This window comes from Mustela nigripes, chromosome X (genome assembly GCF_022355385.1).
Source record: "Mustela nigripes isolate SB6536 chromosome X, MUSNIG.SB6536, whole genome shotgun sequence".
In the NCBI taxonomy this organism is placed as follows: Eukaryota; Metazoa; Chordata; class Mammalia; order Carnivora; family Mustelidae; genus Mustela; species Mustela nigripes.
In genome coordinates, this window is record NC_081575.1 from 77,320,072 (window position 1) to 77,343,536 (window position 23,465).

Genomic DNA, 23,465 nt, shown 5'->3' on the forward strand with positions numbered 1-23,465 from the left:
AAGAATGCTTGGATCAACCAGGAGATCAAAGAAGAACTGAAACATTTGGAAACCAATGAGAATGAAGACACTTCGGTCCAAAACCTATGGGATACAGCAAAGACGGTCCTAAGGGGGAAATACATAGCCATCCAAGCCTCCCTCAAAAAAAATTGAAAAATCCAGAACACACCAGCTGTCTCTACACCTTAAAGAACTAGAGAATCAAGAACATATTAAAACAACTCCACACACAAGAAGGGAAATAATCAAGATTAGAGCAGAGATCAATGAGGTAGAAACTAGAGATACAGTAGAACGTATCAATGAAACTAGAAGCTGGTGTTTTGAAAGAATCAATAAGATCAATAAAGCATTGGCCACAGTAATCCAAAAGAAAAGAGAGAAAGCTCAAAATTATGAATGAAAAAGGAAAGATCACAACTAACACCAAGGAAGTAGAAACAATCATCAGAAGTTATTATCAACAGTTATATGCCAATAAGCTTAGCAACCTAGATGAAATGGATGCATTCCTGGAAAACTATAAACTCCCAAAATTGAACCAGGAAGAAATTGACAACTTTAATAGACTGATATCTAGTAACGAGATTGAAGCAGTGATCAAAAACCTCCCAAAAAACAAGAGCGCAGGACCTGATGGATTCCCTGGGGAATTCTTCCAAACTTTCAAAGAAGAAATAACACCTATTCTCCTGAAGCTGTTTCCAAAAATTGAAACAGAAGGAAAACTTCCAGACTCTTTTTAGGAAGCCAGCATTATCCTGATTCCAAAACCAGGCAAAAACCCCACCAAAAAGGAGAATTTCAGTCCAATATCACTGATGAATATGGATGCTATGATTCTCAACAAGATCCTAGCAAACAGGATCCAACAGCACATTAAAAATATTATCCACTATGACCAGGTGGGATTCATCCCTGGGTTACAAGGATGGTTCAACAATCGCAGATCAATCAATGTGATAGAACAGATCAATAAGAGAAGAGAGGAGAACTACATGGCCCTCTCAACTGATGCAGAAAAAGCATTAGACAAAATCCAGTATCCTTTCCTGATTAAAATGCTTCAAAGCATAGGAATAGAGGGATCATTCCTGAACTTCATCGAATCTCTCTATGAAAGACCCACAGCAACTATCATCCTCAATGGGAAAAAGCTCACAGCCTTCCCATTGAGATCAAGAAACAACAAGGATGACCATTCTCATCACTCTTGTTCAACATAGTATTAGAAGCCCTAGCAACAACAATCATACAACAAAGAGAAATCAAAGGTATCCAAACTGGCAATGAAGAAGTCAAACTCTCTCTCTTAGCAGATAACATGATACTTTATATGTAAAACCCAAAAGACTCCATCCCCAGACCACTAAAACTCATACACCCATTCAGTAACGTGGCAGGATACAAAGTCAATGTACAGAAATCAGTGGCTTTCTTATACACTAAGAATAAAAATACAGAAAAGGAAATTAGAGAATTGATTCCACTTGCTATAGGACCAAGAACCATAAGATTCCTGGGAATAAACCTAACTAAAGAGGTAAAGGAACTATACTCGAGGAACTACAGAACACTCATGATAGAAATCAAGGAAGATGCAAAAAGATAGAACACCATTCCTTGCTTTTGGATCGGAAGAATAAACATTGTTAAATTGTCTATACTGCCTAGAGCAATCTATACTTTTGATGCCATTCTGATAAAAATTCAAGCAGTATTTTTCAAAGAGCTGGAGCAAATAATCCTAAAATTTGTATGGAATCAGAAGGGACCCCGAATCACTAAGGAAATGTTGAAAAAAAATAAAAACCTGGCAGCATCACATTACCTGATTTCAAGCTTTATTACAAAGCTGTGATCACCAAGACAGTATGGTACTGGCATAAAAACAGACACAGAGACCAGTGGAACAGAGTAGAGAGCCCAGATATGGACCCTCAACTCTAGGGTCAAATAATCTCGATAAAGCAGGAAAAAATATACAGTGGAGAAAAGACAGTCTTTTCAATAAATGGTGCTGGGAAAACTGGACAGCTATATGTAGAAGAATGAAACTCGACCATTCTTTTACACCATACACAAAGATAAACTTGAAATGGATAAAAGACCTCAACGTGAAGCAAGAATCCATCAGAATCCTAGAGGCGAACATAGGCAGTGATCTCTTTGATATCAGCCACAGCAAGTTCTTTCAAGATATGTCTCCAAAGGCAAAGGAAACAAAAGCGAAGATGAACTTTTGGGACTTCATCAAGATCAAAAGCTTCTGCACAGCAAAGGAAACAGTCAACAAAAGAAAGAGGCAACCCACGGAATGGGAGAAGATATTTGCAAATGACAGTACACACAAAAGGTTGATATCCAGGATCTATAAAGAACTCCTCAAACTCAACACACACAAAACAGACAATCCTATCAAAAAATGGGCAGACGATATGAACAGACACTTCTCCAATGAAGACAAACAAATGGCTATCAGACACATGAAAAAATGTTCATCATCACTAGCCATCAGGGAGATTCAAATTAAAACCACATTGAGATACCACCCTACACCAGTTAGAATGGCCAAAATTAGCAAGACTGAAAACAACATGTGTTGGAGAGGATGTGGAGAAAGGGCAGCCCTCTTCCACTGTTGGTGGCAATGCAAGTTGGTACAGCCTCTTTGAAGAACAGTGTGGAGATTCCTCAAGTAATTAAAAATAGAGCTTCCCTATGATCCTGCAATTGCACTCCTGGGTATTTACCCCAAAGATACAGATGTCGTGAAAAGAAGGGCCATCTGTATCCCAATGTTTATAGCATCAATGGCCACAGTCACCAAACTGTGGAAAGAACCAAGATGCCTTTCAATGGACAAATGGATAAGGAAGATGTGGTCCATATACACGATGGAGTATTATGCCTCCATCAGAAAGGATGAATACCCTACTTTTGTAGCAACATGGATGGGACTGGAAGAGATTATGCTGAGTGAAATAAGTCAAGCAGAGAGAGTCAATTATCATATGGTTTCATTTATTTGTGGAACATAAGAAAATAACATGGAGGACATAGGGGGATGGAGAGGAGAAGGGATTTGAGGGAAATTGGAAGGGGAGGTGAAGCATGGGAGACTATGGACTTGAAAAACACTGGGCATTTTGAAGAGGTGGGGGTTGAGAGGTTGGGGAAGCCAGGTGGTTGGTATTAGAGAGGGCACAGATTGCATGGAGCACTGGGTGTGGTGCAAAAACAATGAATACTGTTACGCTGAAAAGAAATAAAAAATTAAAAAAAAAGAAAATCAGCAAAATATTAAAGAGAAAAAAAGAGCGGATCAGAGAAAATCTTCAGACACAACCACGAATCACATAATAAAATGGCAAAAAAATACACATTTCACAATAGTTACTTTGAATGTAAGTGGACTAAACACTCCAATCAAAAGACATAGGGTGACAGATTGGAATTAAAAAACAATACCCCATTCTGCCTATATGAGACCCATTTTAGAGCTACACACATCTACAGATTGAAAGTGAGAGAATGGAAAAAAAAAACATACAGATGGATGTCAAAAGAAAGCCAGAGTATTTATATTTCCATAGGATAAACTAGACTTTACAACAAAGTCTGTATCAAGAGACAAAGGACTCTATATCATAATAAAAGGGCAATCCAATAAGAAGATATAACAATTATAAACATTTGTGCACCTAACATAAGAGCACCCAAATACAGAAAACAGTTAATAACAAACATAAAGGAACGAGTTGATAATAATATATTAGTAGGGGACTTTAACACCCCACTAACATCAATGAACTGATAATCTAAACAGAAAATGAACAAGGAAACAATGGTTTTGAATGACACACTGGAACATATGGATTTAACAGTTATGTTCAGAACATTACATCCTAAAACAGCAGGATACACACTCTTTTAAAGTGTGCATGGAACATTCTCCAGAATAGATCACATATTAGCCTACAAAACACAAACTTGAACAAATTAAAGATCAAAGACATACCATATATATTTTCTGACCAAAATACTGTGAAACTAGAAGTCAACCACAAGAAAAAATCTGAAAAGACCACAGATACAGGGAGGTTAATAACATGCTACTAAGCAATGAATGCATAAAACAAAAAATAAAGAATTCAGAAATACATGGAAACAAATGAAAATGAAAACACAATTGTACAAAGCCTTTGGGATGCAGCAAAAGCAGTCCTAAGAGGGAAGTTTATAGCAATACAGACCTCATGAAAAATATCAGATTAAAAGAAAAAAAAAGAATCTGAAAGGAGCTAGAAAAAGAACAACAAAATAACCTATAACCAGCAGAATGGAATAAATAATACAGATTAGAGCAAAAATACAAAATTAGAGTGGATGAAGCAAAATGATGGAAGACTAGGGTACCTCGTTTAATCTGGTCCCTTGAATTTAGCTAGATAACTATCAGACCATTTTGAATACCTATTAATTCAACCTGAAATGTAAGAAGAGAATTGCTGGAATCTACAAATAGAAAAATGACCATTTTTTCAAGGAAGGAGGTGTGGAAAATGAATCTGAGAGGATATATTGGAAGATAATCAGTGGGGGAAGGAAGACTCCATATGCCAGCTACAGGACAATGATATAGTCCCTGAGTGCAAAATTGGAATCTTCAGAAATCTGCTCCAGTGAAAGAGGTCCCCATCTGAAAGGTGCTCAAGTGGTGAAGTGGGGCAGACTTCTAGGTGAGATAGTGTGGTCTCAGGATCCCCAGGGACACAGAAAGAACAGGGGTGCCTGAACCAGCAGAGTTCCCAAGCATTGGAGTGGGGAACCTGGTTAGGGTCAGTGAGCCCAGGAGGGAGCTCTCAAATCAGTTTTCCATAAGCCATGAACCACAGTTTGGTCAGATGACAGCTCTCCATGTAGGGGTCCTGCAAAGCCTGGAAACATGAGGCCCTCTGCCTCCTCCTGGGAAGGGTGATGAAGAAGCATGCATGACCAGATGACCCCTGTCCGGTCAGGGACCCTACAAAGTATGGAAATGCAGTGGCCCTCCACCTTCCCCTGACCTCTCAGGGTTGGGCATGCACTGCAGGAGACTGCAGAGTTTGCCACACACAGAAGTGAAGACTGTTTATCCCTGAGGGTTTACCGAAGAGAGGGGAGTGAGGAAGAGAGTCAGTGACATAGAAGACAAGCTGATGGAAAGGAAGGAATCTGAGGAAAAGAGAGAAAAAGAACTATTAGAGCATGAGGGGAGACTTTGAGAAATCAGCAATACTATAAAATGAAACATTAGAATTACTGCGTTGGCAGAGGAAGAGGAGAGAGAGAGACAGAAGGTAAATTTCAGCAAATCATAGCTGAGAATTTCCCTAATATGGGGAAGGAAACAGACATAACAGAATAAGAGGTAGAGAGGAACCCTCTCAAAATCAATAAAAATAGATCAACACCCTGACATATAACAGTCAAGCTTGAAAATTTCACAGATAAAGAGATAAAGAGAAAATCCTGAAAGCATCTCAATACGAGGTTTTTGATTTATAGGAGCAGAAACATCAGGTTGGCATCATACCTATTCACAGAGACCTGGCAGGCAAAAAAAGACTGGAATGATATATTCAGGGTATTAAATGAGAAAAACATGCAGCCAAGAATATTTTATCCAGCAAGGCTTCATTCAGAATGAAAGGAGAGATAAAGAGCTTCCAGGACAAACAGAAACTAAAAGAATATGTGACCACTAAACCAGCCCTGCCAGAAATATTAACGAGGATCCTCTAAGTGAAGAGAGAGCCCAAAAGTAACAGACCAGAAAGAAACAGGGACAATCTACAGAAACAACGACTTTTCAGGTAATACAATGCCATTACATTCATATCTTTCACTAATTACTCTGAATATAAATGCTCCAATCAAAAGACACAATGTATCAGATTGGATAAAAAAGCAAGACCACCCATATACTGTGTACAAGAGACTCATTTTAGACTTAAAGAAACTTCAGATTGAAAGTGAGTGGGTGGAGAATAATTTATCATGCTAATGGACATCCAAAGAAATCTGGGATAGCACTCCTCATATCAGACAAATTAGATTTTAAACCAAAGACTGTAGTAAGGGATGAGGAGGAACACTATATCATACTTAAAGGGTTTATCCAACATTAAGATCTAAAATTATAAATATTTATACTCCTAACTTGGGAACAGCCAATTATATAAAACAATGAATAAGCAAATTTTAAAAACACATTAATAATAATACAGTAATAGTAGCATCACTAAAATGAACAAGTTAAGAAACATCATGTGTTCAAAAGGATGTGAAGAAAAAGAAATCCTCTTGCATTATTGGTGGGAATGCAAACTGGTGCAGCCACTGTGGAAACAGTTTGGAGATTCCTCAGAAAGTTAACAATGGAATTGCCTTATGATCCAGCAATGGTGCTAGTGGGTATTTAAGCAAAGAATACAACAGCAATAATTCAAAGGGATACCTAAACTCTTATGTTTATAGCAACATTATTACAATACCCATGGCATGGAAATAACACAATTATCCATTGATTGATGATGGATAAAGAAAATGTGTTATATATTTATAAGAAATTATTATTCAGTCATAAAAATGAATAAAATCTTCCCATTTGTAGTGATGTGGATAGAACTAAAGAACATACTGCTAAGAAAAATAAGTCAATTATAAAAAGACTTATACCGTATGATTTCATTCATATGTGGAATTTAAATAACAAAACAAACAAGCAAAAGAAAAAAAATAAGAGAGAGAGAGAGGCAAAGCAAGACACAGATTCTTAATTATAGAGAACAATCTGATAGTTACAAGAGTGAAGGGGACTATGGGGATGGGTGAAATAGGGGATGGAGATTAAGAAGTGCACTTTTTGTGATGAGTACAGGGGGATGTATGGAAGTGTTTAATTACTATATTGTACACCTGAAACTAATATGACACTATATATTAATTAACTGAAATTTAAATAAAAACTGAAAAAAAGAATAACTTTGGATTAGACATTGGTTTCTGGGATCTGGTCCCTAAAGCACAAACACGAAATGACAAAAAAAAAAAAAAATAGGTAAATTGGACATCATCAAAATTATTTTTTTTTGCTTTGATAGATATTATTAAGAAAGTGAAAAAAGCAACTCAGAATGGGAATAAATGTTTGCAAATTATATATCTGATAAGACTCTAATTTTCAGAATATATGAACAACTCATACAAATCAACATCAACAAAAAGACAAATAACACTTGGGGCACCTGGATGGCACAGTCAGTTAAGTTTCTGACTCTTGGTTTCAGCTCAGGTCATGATCTCAGGGGCATGATCTCAGGGTTGTGAGATTGAGCTCCACATCAGGCTCCTCACCGGGTGCAGAGTCTGCTAAAATTTCTCTCTCCCCTCTCCCTTTGCCTCTCCCACCCACTTCTTTCTCTCTCAAATGAATGAATGAATGAATGAATGAATGAATAAATAAATAGAATCTTTTTAAAAGACAAATAATCTGGAGGAGGGGCGAGATGGTGGAGAAGTAGGAGACCCTGTTTCAATTGGTCTCATAAAGTGAGCTAAATAGCTACCAGACGACTCTGAACACCCATGAAATCAGCCTGAGATGTAGGATTATACACTTCTGGATATCTATGGGGTCAGAAGACATCAGTGGAGAGGTAAAGCTGAGTGGGAATACTCAGATGGATATTGGAGGATAAGCAGAAGGGGGAGAGAGCCACCAGAAGCAACCCATTGGATAGTAATGCCCCAATACAAACATGTCCTGTGGTTGGAGACCAGCATTAACTTGGAGTCTGGTTGAAGGCACTCAGAAAGAGCAAAAGAGCTTGGGTGGTAACTGGTGGAATCAGGTGGTCATGGGCACAGGCCTAAACCCACAGATCCAGGATGGCCAATACTGGTGACCACTTGTGCCAGAGAGAGTGCAGCAGGATCACCAGTCCTGAGGCCCATGGTGCCTGAGGGCCCATGCTCAGCTGGGTGTGCTCCTGCCCATGCATGAGAGCTTCAGGTGTGGGTGCCAACTGGCATTCTCTAGGTCCACAGCCTCCTGCGTTCTGCATGCCCTGCACCACCATGGGCTGTGAGCACACATACCCCTACCCCCCACCCCCCGCACCTGACAGAGCTTGGTGTGGGTGCCATCCTGCACTCCTTAGGACTCCAGCCACCTGCCACTGACTGAGGGTCTGGACATTCCCAGACCATGCCTGGCAGAACCTGGTGTGACCTTTGGTTGGGATCCCTTGGTGGCAGCCTTCTGTGACCTGCACAAGCATGGGGACTGAGAACATCCTGTGTGGGCCTGGACCCCAGACAGCAGTCCCAGCAAAGGGAGCCACTGGAAATGGGCTCCCTGGAGCAATATTGCTCATCGTTATTGGCATAGGTGTGCAGAGACATGCAGGCACGACCACTGAGTGGGCGACCACTGAGACAGTAGCTAGGGTGCACTCCTGCTGTGGGAGGCTGTGCTGTTCAGTAGAGTTTGCAAAGGGGGAGTCTGTGTGTTCTGGACCACCCAGAGGGGAGCAGACTGAGACTTCTTTCTGAGGTGGAGGTCTGGGTGCAGTTTGCTTTCCACTAAACTGCTGAAAAGCTACAAAAAACCTCCAGAGAACAAAAGCCTGAATAAATGGTTTCCACAGAGATCAGCCACTTAATAGGGGGCAGAAGGAATCAACCCAACAAGTCTGACTGAATAACAATGCGGGAGGCCCCTCCCCGAGAAGGCAAGCCAAAAGAACAAGAGGAAAACCACCAGAGGCTCCTCATAAAATTGTAAAACCTCAGCATCAGGGGAAAACAATATATTAAGCTCCTGGTATTGACCTAAAACTTGTGTATTTCATGGAGACAATTTTTTTAAATTCATTCTTATGATTCTTGTACTTTAAAAATTTTTTAACCTACTTATCATTACAACTAGAGGTTTAAGACAACATATTCCATAATAACCTTTTAACTTGAACATTTTTTCATAAATATACCTGTGATTTTCTTTTTCTTTTCTATTTTTTTAATATACATATAGACATAAACTTCAAGGTAATCCTCTTTCCCTAATCAATACTAACCTATATATAAACCATATATATGGTTGTACCCTATATAATGTGTATATATATTATAATATAGTTTATATATATATATATATAGATAGATAGATATAGATATATAAAGTGAGATCATATATATGATCTCACCTTATCCCTGGAAAGTTGAGCCTTTTAACAAAGATATCAAGATACACCCAGGTTGAACCAAAATAACCTTCCTCACCCACATCAAGGATTTATAACCACCCTCCCATCATCTTCTGTCAGTGTTTCTGGGTATTTGTTTTTGTTCTGGTATTATATAAATCTTATCCTTGGGGATCATTTTGGCTGGGTTCATTTTTCTTTTCTTGTCATTTACTTTCGTCAGTCTTTTCATTTGTCCATTTATGTTTATATACCTTATAAATCTTACTTTTGGGGCTCATTATGCCTGGGTATTCTCTTTTCTATCTCTTTTTTAAATTTTTTCTTCCTTTTTGGTGGTGACTTCCAATAGCTCTGAAACTTTCCAGGGTGCAACTTGCCTGGATCATGGTTGAAATAGTCAGCTATACATTCCCTCAACCACCTTTCAACAAAATGACTCAGAGGAGGAACACCTAACAGAATAAAAATTCAGAGACTGTATCCTCTACCAGAACTATTGGATGTGGACATAAACAGTATGTTGGAAAGGGAATTCAGGGTAACAATTATCCAGGCAATGGCTAGGTTGGATAAAACCATTAGTGACAACATAGAATCTCTATGGGCGGAAGTGAGAGCCAAACTGGCAGAAGTAAAAAATGCTATCAGTGAGATCCATTCTAATCTAAATATGCTAAAAGCTAGGGTAACTGAGGCAGAAGATAGAATTAGTGATCTAGAGGACAAACTGATAGAGGAAAAAGGATTAGGAGGGGGCCTGGAACAGCTTAGAAGCCAGGAAACCAGAATTAGGGAAATATATGATGCCATGAACCTTTCCAATGTCACAAATATCAGGATCCCTGAGGGGGTGGAAAAAGAAGACTAGAAGATACAGTTGAGCAAATTCTGGATGAAAATTTTCTCAATCTGTTCAGGTCCTACAGGCAGAATGAACACCCACCAAGATCAATGAATCTAGAAAGACTTCAAGACACTTAATTGTGAGACTCCTGAATCATAATTTTAGACAAGGGCTTCCGAGGACAGCTAGGGGGAAGAGATTCTTTATATAACAGAGGAAGGTCAATCAGAATAATATCTGACTTGTTCACAGAATTCTGGCAAGCCAGAAAATTCTGGCAAGACATATTAAGGGCACTAAATGAGACGAACATGCTGCCAAGAATACTTTATCCAGCAAGGTTGACATTTGAAATGGATGGATAGATAGAGTTTCTAAGACCATCAAGGTTTAAAAAAGTATGTGACCACCAAGCTGACAGTACAAGAAATATATTTTTTTAAGATTTTATTTATTTATCTGACACTCAGAGATCACAAGTAGACAGAGAGGCAGGCAGAGAGAGAGGAGGAAGCAGGCTCCCCGCTGAGCAGAGAGTGTGATCTGGGATCATGACCTGAGCCCAAGACAGAGGCTTTAACCCACTGAGCCACTCAGGCGCCTCACTACAAGAAATATTAAGGGGGGTTCTATAAAAGAAGAAAGAACCCAAGAGTGACATAGACCAGAAATTTACAGAGACAATCTATAGAAACAAGGACTTCACAGGCAACATGATGTCAATAAAAACATATCTTTCAATAATCACTCTCAACACGAATGGCCTAAATGCTACCATAAAATGGTGCAGGGTTTCACATTGGATAAAATGACAGGATCTGTCCATATGCTGTCTACAAGAGACATGTTTGGAACCTAAAGATACATCCAAACTGAAAGTGAAGGGATGGAGAAGTATCTTTCATGACAATGGGACTCAAAAGAAACCTGGGGTATCAATTCTCATATCAGGTAAATTAGATTTTAAACTAAAGACTGTAATCAGAGATACAGAAGGACACTACATCATTCTTAAAGGGTCAATATACTAATAAGATCTAACAATTGTAAATATTTATGCCCCCAATACTGGAGTACCAACTACATAAACCCACTGTTATTCAAAATAAAGAGTCATACTGATATGAATACATTAATAGTAGGGAATATTAACATGCCACTCTCAGTGATAGATCATCCAAGCAGAAAATCAACAACAACAAATACAGAGTTTTGAATGACACACTGGATTGATGGACCTCATGGATATATACAGAACATCCCACCCTAAAACAACAGAATACTCAAGCACACATGGAAATTCCTCCAAAATAGACCACATTTTGGGTCACAAATCAGGACTCAACCGATACCAAAAGACAGATTATTCCCTGCATATTCTCAGATTACAATGTTTTGGAACTGGAACTCAACCACAAGAAAAAGTTTGGAAGGAATTCAAACACTTGGAAACTAAAGACAACCCTGCTTAAGAATGTTTGACTCAACCAGGAACTCCACGAAGAACTTAAAGAATTCATGGAAACCAATGAGAATGAAGACACTTCAGTCCAAAACCTATGGGTTATGGCAAGGGCGGTTCAAAGGGGGAAAATACATAGCCATCTAAGCCTCCCTCAAAGAAATTGAAAAATCCAGAATACACCAGCTCTCTTTATACCTTAAAGTACTGGATAACTAACAACAAATTAAGCCAACCTCACACACAAGAAGGGAAATAATCAGGATTATAGAAGAGATCTGTGGGATAGAAACTACAGATACAGTAGAACACATCAATGAAACTAGAAGCTAGTTCCTTGAAAGAATCTATAAGATTGATAAACTACTGGCCAAACTAATCCAAAAGAAAAGAGAGAGAACCCAGATTAACAAAATTATGAATGAAAGGGGATAGATCATGAGTAAGTCCAAGGAAATAGAAACAATCATCAGAAATTATTATCAACAGTTTTATGCCAATAAGTTAAGCAACCTAGAAGAAATGGATGCATTCCTGGGAACCTATAAACTTTTGAAACTGAACCAGGAAGAAATTGACAACCTGAATAGACCAAACCTAGTAACGAGATTGAAGCAGTAATCAAAAACCTCCCCAAAAAACAAGAGCCCAGGACCTGATGGATTCCCTGAGGAATTCTACCAAATATTCAAGAAGAAATAATACTTATTCTCCTAAAACTGTTTCAAAAAATAGGAACAGAAGAAAACTTGTAGACTCTATCTATGAAGCCAGCATTACCATGATCCCCAAACCAGGCAAAAACCCCATCAAAAAGGAGAATTTCAGACCAAAATCCCTGATGAATATGCACGCCAAGGTTCTCAACAAGATCCTAGCTAATAGGTCCCAACAGTATATTAAAAATATTATCCACCATGACCAGGTGGGATTTGTCCCTGGGATGCAAGGGTAGTTCAACATTCACAAATCAATCAATGTGATAGAACAGATCAATAAGAGAAGAGAGAAGAACCACATGGTCTTCTCAATTGATGCAGAAAAAGCATTTGACAAGATACAGAATCCATTCCTGATTAAAACTATTCAAAGTATAGGGATAGAGGAAACATTGCTCAACTTCATAAAATCTATCTATGAAAAACCCACAGTGAATATCATTCTCAATGGGGAAAAGCTGACAGCCTTCCCTTTGAGATTAGGAACACCGCAAAGATGCCCACTCTCACTGTTGTTATTCAACATAGAAGTAGAAGTCCTAGCAACAGCAATCAGACAATAAAAAGAAATAAAAGTTATTCAAATTGGCAAAGAAGATGTCAAAGTCTCTCTCTTTGCAGATGACATGATATTTTATATGGAAAACCCAAAAGACTCCACCCCCAATCTACTAGAACTCACACAGCAATTCAGTAATGTGGGAGGATACAAAATCAATGCACAGAAATCAGTTACATTCTTATACACTAACAATGAAATTATAAAAAGGGATATTAGAGAATCGATTCCATTTACTATAGGACCAAGAACCATAAGATACCTAGGAATAAACCTAACCAAAGAGGCAAAGAATCTGTACTCAAGGAAGTACAGAACACCCATGAAAGAAATTGAAGAGGACACAAAAATATGGAAAAGCATTCCATGCTCATGGATCAGAAGAAGAAACATTGTTAAAATGTCTATACTGCCTAGAGCAATCTATACTTTCAATGCCATTCCGATCAAAATTCCACCAGCATTTTTCAAAGTGCTGGAAAAAACAATCCTAAAATTTGTATTGGAACCAGAAGAGACCCCAAATTGCTAAGGAAATGTTGAAAAAGAAAAACAAAAGTGGCATCATCACGTTGCCTGATTTCAAGCTTTACTACAAATCTGTGATCATCAAAACAGCATTGTATTGTCACAAACACAGACACATAGACCAGTGAAACAGAGTCCAGAACCCAGATATGGATCTGCAACTCTATGGTCAAATAATCTTTGACAAAGCAGGAAAAAATATCTAGTGGAAAAAAGACAATGTCTTCAATAAATGGTGCTGGGAAAATTGGACAGCTATGTATAGAAGAATGAAAGTTGACCATTCTCTCAAAACATACACAAAAATAAACTCGAAATGTATGAAAGATCTCAATGTGAGGCAGAAATCTATCAAAATCCTAGAGGAGTACATAAGCAGTAACCTCTTTGACATCAGCCACAGCAATTTCTTTCAAGACTTGCCTCTTGAAAGGAAAGGAAAGGCAAAGGAATAAAAGTGAAAATGAAATTTTGGGACTTCATCAAGATCCGAATCTGCACCGCAAAGGAAACAGTCAACAAAACAAAGAGGCAACCCATGGAATGGGAGGAGATGTTCACAAATGACACTAAAAAGAGCTGTATCCAATATCTATTGACAACTTCTCAAACTCAACACCCAAAAATCAGATAATCACGTCAAAAAATGGGCAGAAGACATGAACAGACACTTCTCCAAAGAAGACATACAAATGGCTATCAGACACATGAAAAAATGTTCATCATCCTTAGCCATAAAAAAGATTCAAATCAAAACCATATTGAGATACCACCATACACCATTTAGAATGGCCAAAATTAAAAAGAGAGAAAACAACAAGTGTTGGAGAGGATGTGGAGGAAGGGGAACCTTCTTTTTTTTTTTTTTTTTAAAGATTTTATTTATTCATTTGACAGAGAGAGATCACAAGTAGACAGAGAGGCAGGCAGAGAGAGAGGAAGGGAAGCAAGCTCCCTGCTGAGCAGAGAGCCCTATGTGGAACTTGATCCCAGGACCCTGAGATCATGACCTGAGCTTAACCCACTGAGCCACCCAGGCACCCGAAAGGGGAACCTTCTTAAACTGTTGGTGGGAATGCAAATTGGTGCAGCCACTTTGGAAAACAGTGTGGAAATTCCTTAAGAAATTAAAAATAGAGCTCCCCTATAACCCTGCAATTACACTACTGGGTATTTACCCCAAAGATACAGACGTAGTAAAATGAAGGGCCATCTGTACCCCAATGTTCATAGCAGCAATGGCCACAATTTCCAAACTGGAAGGAGCCAAGATGCCCTTCAACAGACAAATGGATAAAGAAGATATGGTCCATATATACAATGGAGTATTACTCGTCCATCAGAAAGCATGGATATCCAAATTTTGTATCGACATGTACAGGACTAGAGGAGATTATGCTGAGTGAAATAAGTCAAGCAGATAGAATCAATTATCATATGGTTTCACTTACTTGGGGAGCATAAAGAATAACAGAGAGGACATTGGAAGTTGGACAGGAGAATTGAGATGGGGGAAATCAGAGGGGTAAACAAACCATGAGAGACTGTGGACTCTGAGAAACAAACTGAGGATTTTGGAGGAGAGTGGAGTGGGGGATTGGGGGGGCCTGGTGGTGTGTATTAAGGAGAGCATGTATTTTATGGAGTACTGGGTATGGTGGATAAACAATGAATCTTGGAACACTGAAAAAAATTAAATTAAATTAAAAAAGAATTAAAAACCCCAAATAATCTAATTTAAAAATAAGCAAAACGTTTGAATAGACAGTTCTCCAAAGAAGATATATAAATAGCCAATTAGTTTATGAAATGATGCTTAACCTCATAGTCATTATTGAAACTCAAATGAGCATCATGAGAGAGATATCATTTCATATTCACTTAAGATGGGTATAATGGGGGCACCTGGATGACTCAGTGGGTAAACCTCTGCCTTCAGCTCAGGTCATAATCTCAGGGTCCTGGGATCAAGCCTCACATCAGGCTCTCTGCTCAGTGGGGAGCCCGCTTCCCCCTCCCCCGCCCACCTCTCGGCCTACTTGTGATCTCTCTCTGTCAAATAAATAAATAAAATCTTTTAAAAAAATGAGTGTAATAATAAATGGACAATAACAATTGTTAGTAAAGATACAGAGAAATTAGAACCCTCATATGTTGCTTTTGGGGATGTAAAACTTTGAAAAACAGTTTGGCCACTTTGAAAAGCAGTTTGGCAGTTCCCCTAAGCATCATAGATTGAGTTATCAGATGACTCAGCAATTCTGCTCCTAGGTAGATATCCAAGAGAGATGAAAACATATGTCCACACAAGAACTTGTACAACAATGTTCATGGCAGCATTATTCATGATTGCCAAAAGTGGAACCAGCCCAAATGCCCATCAGTTTATGAGTAGATTAAGAAATGTGGTACAGCATTCAGTATAATATCATTCAGTTATAAAAAGGGGTACCTACACATGCTGCAAAATGAATAACCTTGCAAACATTTTGCCCAATGAGAAGTGGCAGGTTCCAAAGACTACATATTGTATGATTCCATTTGTATGAAATGTCCAGAACAGGCAAATCTATAGAGACCATAAACAGATAAGTGGTTGCCAGGGGCCTGAGGGGAAGGGCGATCTGGAATGACTCTAAGGGGTATGGAGTTTCTTTTGAGGGTGATGAAAATGTTCTGGAATTACTGGTGATGGTATACAACCATGTGAATATAATGAAAAACCACTAAATTGTATATTTTAAAATGGTTTATTTCAGGGATGCCTGGGTGGCTCGATGGGTTAAAGCCTCTGCCTTCAGCTTGGGTCATGATCTCAGAGTTCTGAGATGGAACCCCACATCAGGCTCTCTGCTCAGCAGGAAGCCTGCTGTCTCTCTCTCTGCCTGCCCCTCTGCCTACTTGTGATCTCTGTCTGTCAAATAAATAAATAAAATCTTTTAAAAATAGCATGGAGGACAAGGGGAGATGGAGAGGAGAAGGGAGTTGAGGGAAATTGGAAGGGGAGGTGAACAATGAGAGACTATGGACTCTGAAAAATAATCTGAGGGTTTTGAAGGGCGGGGGGGGGGGGGGAGGTTGGGGGAACCAGGGGGTGGGTATTGGAGAGGGCATGGATTGCATGGAGCACTGGGTGTGGTGCAAAAATAATGAATACTGTTATGCTGAAAAAATAAAAAATTTTAAAAAAAGAAAGGAGCAAGGGGAAAAAAGAGAGAGAGGCAAACCAATAAACAGACCCATAACTCTAAAGAAGGAGCAGATGATCACCTAGGGGAGGGTGGTGGGAAGGTATTAAAGAGGGGATAGGGATTAACAAGTACACTTGTGATGAGTACAAGGTGTTGTATGGAAGTGTTGAATCATCATAATATATATCTTCAACTAGCATTATGTTGTATATTATCTAACTGGAATTAAAATAAAATCTTAAAAACAAAAAAACAAAAAATGGTTTATTTCACAGTATGTGAATTATATCTCTATCAAAAATAATTTTTTAGAAAACATAGGCAAAGTTACACAAAGCAAATATTAAGCTAAATGAAAATAATGTAATAACAATGTGGAAAATTTTTCATTTTAGGGCAAAATGCCAAAGATATTAAATTATCAGAAATAATTTCCTTACACATTGATAAAATATTAAATTCACCAGGAAGATATAGCAGTTGTAAATTTTTATAATTAATCATAAAACCAAGACTGACATAGTTATAAGAAGACAACAATAAATTTTTCATATCAATAAGCAGACAATACCCCAGAAGAATGTAGACCATTTGAGCTAGATTAAGAAACATAACTTAATTCAACTATATACTACACTGAACCCAACTATAAAATGTATATTTTTTCAAGTGCTTACGGAATGTTTACTAAAAGTGACCCTTTGTTTGTCCATAAAGCATATCTAAATAGATTTTGAAGAACTGAAACCACAAGAACTTTGTTCTCTGACAAGAATGCAATCAAACTAGAAATGGCACCAAATTCCTGGAGCCCTCCTACTATGTCAGGCATTAACCCTTTAGTTGTTAAATGGTGATTAGTAGGTCCCAGCTGTCCTGAGTAAAGGGGTGAGGTTTCCAGGACAATGGGGTAAGTGGTGAGGAAATTAAGAAAGCCAGAACAGTGTTTATTTTTGAAATAATCTGGAAATATTTTAAAAATTCTTATGTCCATACAATTATGCATCTGAGGACTATCAGTCCTATTTTTTTAACCACTTCTATTTAGTAAGTAAGTGATAGCATCAAATGCTTATACTCAAAAGCAAGAAAGTCTGAAAATTAATGAGCAGACTATCTAACTCCAGAAGTTAAAAAGAAAAATCAAAAGAAAGTGAAAGAAATAGAATAATGATAAGAAAAAAATAGTTTAATAGAAAACAAAGACAGAAAAGTAAAAAGCTAAAAGTTGATTATGTCTAAAAGACTTTAAAGAGTGACAAACTTCTGGCAAGACTGATCAAGAGGAAAACGAGAAGATACCAATAAACAATATTAGAACAAAAGAGAGGACATAACTGCAAGTGCAACATTTAAAAATCCGAATATAAGAACTTCAAGCAAATAAATTTGGAAAGTGATATGAGACAGAAAAATTCCTGGAAAACCATAATTTAATTTTAACAAGTAGAAATAGCAGACTAGAATGATTCTATAACAATTTAAAAGATTGCATCAGTTAAAATTTTTCTGATAAAGAAGATAGTAGGTTCAGATGTTTATACTTGAAAGTTGAGCCAGATATTTGAAGAACACATAGTTCCTTGGATAATCTGTCAGAAAATAGAATGAAAGGAAATCATTCCCACTTGATTTTATGCCACTAAAATCAAATAGACATATATGAGAACCATGGAATAATTGGAAACCAAGCTCACTCATGAACAAAATATCAAATTCCTAAATAAAATATTAATGAACTAAATCTAGCAGTTTTTATTTATCCTAGGACTGTGAGATTAGTTTAACACAATAAAAATCTCTAATGTAATTCACATTAGTAAATTAAAATAGAAAATTAACATGTCATCTCAAGAAATAGAGAATACACATTTAATAAAATTCAGAATCTACTCATTTTAAAAAATTCTATTGGTAAACTAAGAATAAACTGGAGCTTCCTTTATTTTTTTAGATTTTATTTACTTATTTGACAAAGAGAGAGATTAAGAAGGAGCAGGGGCAGGCAGAGGGAGACGGAGAAGCAGGCTACCCACTGAGCAGGAAGCAAGATGTGGGGCTTGATCCCAGGACCCTGAGATCATGACCCAAACCTAAGACAGACACTAACCAAATGAGCCACCCAGAAGCCTAGGATTCTTTTAACCTATTAAATGAAATCTACAATAAACTACTGCATTTTACTCAATGGTGAACCTTTAAAAACATTCCCTTTAAAATTAGTATCAACATAACAATGCACACTGTTAACACTTCTTTTCATCACTGTACTTAAAATGGTGTGTTTGTCCTGGAGATGAGAAGTCCTAGGAGTGCAGTAATATAAGAGAAAAAGATATAAAAATATAAAGATGGGAGGTAAAGAAAGAAAATTGTCATTTACATATAAATTATCAAAATTAATAAGCAAATTGATCAGATTTTCTAATTATAAATGCAATATACAAAAACTACAATTATATTTGTATACATTAGCAATAAACTGCTATAAAATGTAGTCTTCTAAATGGGCATAGTTTACAATAGCAACAAGAAATAAAGGAATTTCTTATAATGATGTTCAAGTGCCTTCAAATTATAAAACTTCACTTGAATAACATGAAAAGGCTTTAAATAGATGGAGAGACATGGCGTGTTTAGAGAAGACTCAATGTCACAGAGATTGATCTTAATTTGATCTTAAATTGATCTACAGAGTGAATGCAATTCCAATCAAAATCCCGAAATGCTGTGTGTGTACGTGTGTGTAACTTGAAAAGCTGATTCCAAAATTTATGCAGACAAAAAATTTTACTGCAGTATTGTTCATAACCAAAACCTAGAAACTACGTTAAGTGTTCATCAAAAGTTAGATGGATAGGGGAACCTGGGTGGCTCACTGGGTTAAGCAGCTGCCTTAGGCTCAGGTCATGATCCCAGGGATCTGGGATAGAGTCCTGTATCATGCTCCCTGCTCAGTGGGGAGTCTGCTTCTTCCGTTGCCCCCTCTACTCATGATTTCTCCCTCTCTCACGCATTCGCATGCTCTCTCTCAAAGAAATAAATAAAATCCTTAAAAGAAAAACAGATGGATAAACAAACCATGAGGTATTCACAAAATGTAGTATTGCGCAGCAAAGAGAACTTAACAATATGCAACTTAACAATATGCAAAAATAATATAGATGGCACACAAAACATTGACTGAGAAAACAAATCTGGATGGACATACACAGCTTTTCAAGCACTTTATACACGTTAATGCATTTAATTCTCAGAACCACATCATTGATTGTGTTCACCTCTTCACCCACCACCCTCTTTGAAACAAGGTTGGTCTAGAAAGGATGCTCCAAGCAAAAGATAATTTAGATCCTTTGGTGGTAAATAGACTCCCCAGCAAGGGAGGTGAGGCAAACACTAAGTTTATAGTGTCTGCAGGCTGACATAATTCAGTCAATCACTAATGAGTAACTGTCTTGTGCACATAGAGCCAAGGCTTGCCTATGGTGAGTAGTAGAGTGGAAGTAGAGCATTAAACGTCTGCTATGTGCCAGGTTCTGAGCTTGATGCTGAGGATACAATGGGCAGAAAGACCACACACTCACCTTCTTGTTTAAATAATAACTAATATTTATGGAGCACTTACTATAAGCTGGACATTCTAAGCATTTTATATATTTTACTCTCTAATCTCCACAACAACACTATTATTCACTTCCTTTTACAGATGAGGAAATGGAAGCACAGGTAGGTAAAGAGACTTGCTCAAAGTCACAGAGGCCGGAGGTGGGAGAGCCGAGATTCAAACCTAGGCAGTCTGGATCCAGACCTCCAAATCACTGAATCATCCCAACAACACAGTGTGAGAAATAGTTATTAGTTCTGTTTTGCATCTGAGGAAAGAGAGGCTCAGAACTAATGTAAGCATATGTTTGTTTTGCACCCTCTATGTGACAGAGACTATATTAGGTGTTTTTTTTTTTAAAGATTTATTTATTTATTTATTTGACGAGAGAGAGAGAGAGAGAGAGAGATCACAAGTAGGCAGAAAGGCAGGCAGAGAGAGAGAGAGAGAGAGAGAGAGAGGAATGGAAGCAGGCTCCCTGCTGAGCAGAGAGCCCGACGTGGGACTTGATCCCAGGACCCTGAGATCATGATCTGAGCTGAAGGCAGTGGCTTAACCCACTGAGCCACCCAGGTGCCCCTATATTAGGTGTTTAATGTATATTATTTCTACAACCTGAAAGATAGAGTTCATGGGAATATAAAGGCCCTAATTCTGGAGGACCCAGGTATGCAGAGACTGGTTTGCCTGCTTGCCAACTAAACCCAACAGCCCCTCAGAAAGAATTAAAGTGGTTGACTGTATGGGGGTGGGATGTATTTCTCTGTCTCATCCAAGCTCCTAGATCTCTGGATGAATGAGTGAAACGGCTGGTGGAGAGAAGCAAAGAGAACAGGAGGCTGGTTTTTTTCTGCCTCTTCCTCTTCTTCCTTTATCTACATCTTGCATACTACACACTTTATTTAATATCACACCTTATTTAGTAAATAAATATTTAATATTTATTTAGTATTTTCTAAGCAACTACCTCTCCTCCCACTAGCACTGAGCCTGGGCCCCCTCTAGCATTAGCATAGAGGAACCTTGGTCAGCTGGACCTCAAAATGTCTGTGTCCCACAGTCCACAGTTGACTTAAGTCTGCCCACCTCACAGTTCCTCAGGGCATAATTCTTGGGTTAGAAACACCTTGGTCTACAACCCTCCCCTGTTATCTATGGGAAATGGTATACTTAAGTGTTTTTAAAAAAATGTTACAACTTTTGTTTGCTTCTCCTTTGTCTCTGATTTCTAAAATTGTCAAAGTGAACCCTACACAGCAGGCTGTTCCTGAGAGACTGAGTGTTTTCTCTCTCAAATTCCCAGAGCAGCGAAAGTGTCCATGTGTGCCAAGAAGGCAATGCAGGAGACAGGATACCCAGACCTTCCCAACTCAGACAAGTATAGATTTATTAGAAGAGGCTTGAGAAAAAGGAGGAGCAAAACTGACCAATGGCATGGGACTGTTGTGTATCCAGCACCTGTTCCCTGAGAAATTTTGCCAGCAACCACTACCTTATTTTAGCCAAGCACTATTAGACAGGACTAATTTACAGACACTTCACTGAGGTCACCAAAATAAAACATTCTAGGTTAGCAATGAGCAGTTCCAATCTAGCAATGTCAAATTTCAAGCAAGAAGAATTTCAAAAAAGCTCTGGATAAGAAAGGAAAAAAAGTGCCTAGTCAAAAATCCCATGGATTAAGATTGTCTTCACCTAATCCTCATTCTTTCTCTGTCCTTCATCTCTCTCTTTCTTTCTCTTATTCTTTATCTTTTCTGACATTATCCTTTTGTTGTTCTACAGCTGTTATATTCACCTGCTTATCTAGTCCAACTCTCAGGTTGGGCTTGGGGTAGATGTTGGGAGAGCATGTCTTTGCGGTTCTTCTACACCCACTTTACCACCACCTTGAAGCCCATGAAAGCAAACCACACTTACAGCCCCTCCTCCGCTGTAGCCTGTTGTTGCCACTGCTGTGTGGAATCCAGATCTTCTGCAACCTGGTTTGGGTGAGCTCTCCCATCTCTTGAGACATCTTCGGTGTCACAGCTAATGACACCACTGTCCACAAAGTACTAGGTCTCACTTCCTGTTTTACTAGCTGTTTCTTCTGTTAATGTGGCCAAAGCAGCAGGTGGACAAAGTTGGGACAGGGAGGTGCACTGGACTTATGAGCCCTCTGGCAGCCTGTCTCCAGCCCCCTCTCCTCTTTCCAAGTCCTTGCTTGACTTGCCTGCCTCTGTGCCTGTATGTAACAGTGGGGGCTTGGGTGCAGAGAGAGAGGTTTGGCAGAGGTCAGCAGAGGCCTCTGAACTTCAAGGGCTGTGTACATAGCCGATAAGTTGGAGCCCAGCAGGGAAGGCAGCCAGCAAGACTGGCCAGATATTTTCCTCCAATGAAGACAGGACTAGTAGAACATGCAAATAAAAGACCAAAGATCATGTGCTTATATCCTGTGTGGGGTGGAAAAGGTAAAGGTGATGAAGTCAGGTCTCAGCCACTTTCACAGTTTTGAAATAAAAAAAAAAAAATGGGCCCAACTAGAATGTCAGGTTCTAACCCAGAAACAGAGATCCACATCAGAAATTCAAGGTTCTTGAGTACAAACAAAATCCCTAAAAATGCAATGTTTTGAGCTAGCAATCAAAAACCAGAACTGGAAGTGGAAGGCTCATTATCTCACTGCTTCCCCCTACCCAAAATATTATTGCAACTCTTGTCTTTCTGTGAATTCTGCTGCCCTTCCTACCACAGGGCCTCTCCTTCCTAAAATGTGCTGCTTGGGGGCTCTCTTGAGAGAGAGGAGCACCATCTGATCATCTTTATGTTCTCTCCAGCCATGGCTAAGTAAATTAGAGTAAACCTGACACCTTGGGAAGAAAAGTGAATGCAGCCATTTCTGTGAGGAGACATAGTAAGCACTGGACACATGGCTGTCAGCTGCCATTACATGCCCTAGGGAGAAAGGCATCATGATCTGATCCAGAATCTGACTACAGTTCTTCAGGCCAAGCTGTGGAGATGGAGGTTTAGGGTGAAGGCTGCAACAGGCTGAGTGTGGGGAGCAGGGAGCAATGACCTCAAAGTAGGACAAGTCCATAGGCCAGATTCATCCCACCCAGATAAGTCTACTTTACCTTCCCCCATTCCCCTGGGGGGAAGAGCACATGTAATGACACAGTTTACCTGGAATATGTCCAAGTGTACTTTTACTTCATTCTTTTGCAACCTTCCCACCCCCTGATGAATCTCCAATGATTGGCTACAAGGAATCTCAACTTTCTTCCATTGAGCTGGGCTACACAGGAACAAG

At 38.6% G+C, this 23,465-nt stretch overlaps 1 protein-coding gene across 5 annotated transcripts in view; it reads right to left on the minus strand.

Moving 5' to 3' along the window:
* The window catches only part of PFKFB1 (6-phosphofructo-2-kinase/fructose-2,6-biphosphatase 1), a 116,874-nt gene extending 94,460 nt beyond the window's left edge, over window positions 1-22,414 (minus strand). For 3 of the 5 annotated variants that reach the window (XM_059386118.1, XM_059386117.1, XM_059386119.1), the window contains exon 1: window positions 22,091-22,414. In XM_059386118.1, coding sequence (XP_059242101.1) covers window positions 22,091-22,187 — 97 coding nt within the window. In that variant the 5' untranslated portion in view covers window positions 22,188-22,414. The remainder of the gene's footprint in view (window positions 1-22,090) is intronic. The other 2 variants (XM_059386116.1, XM_059386115.1) reach the window with 1 other exon arrangement.
* Between the last annotated feature and the right edge of the window lie 1,051 nt (window positions 22,415-23,465).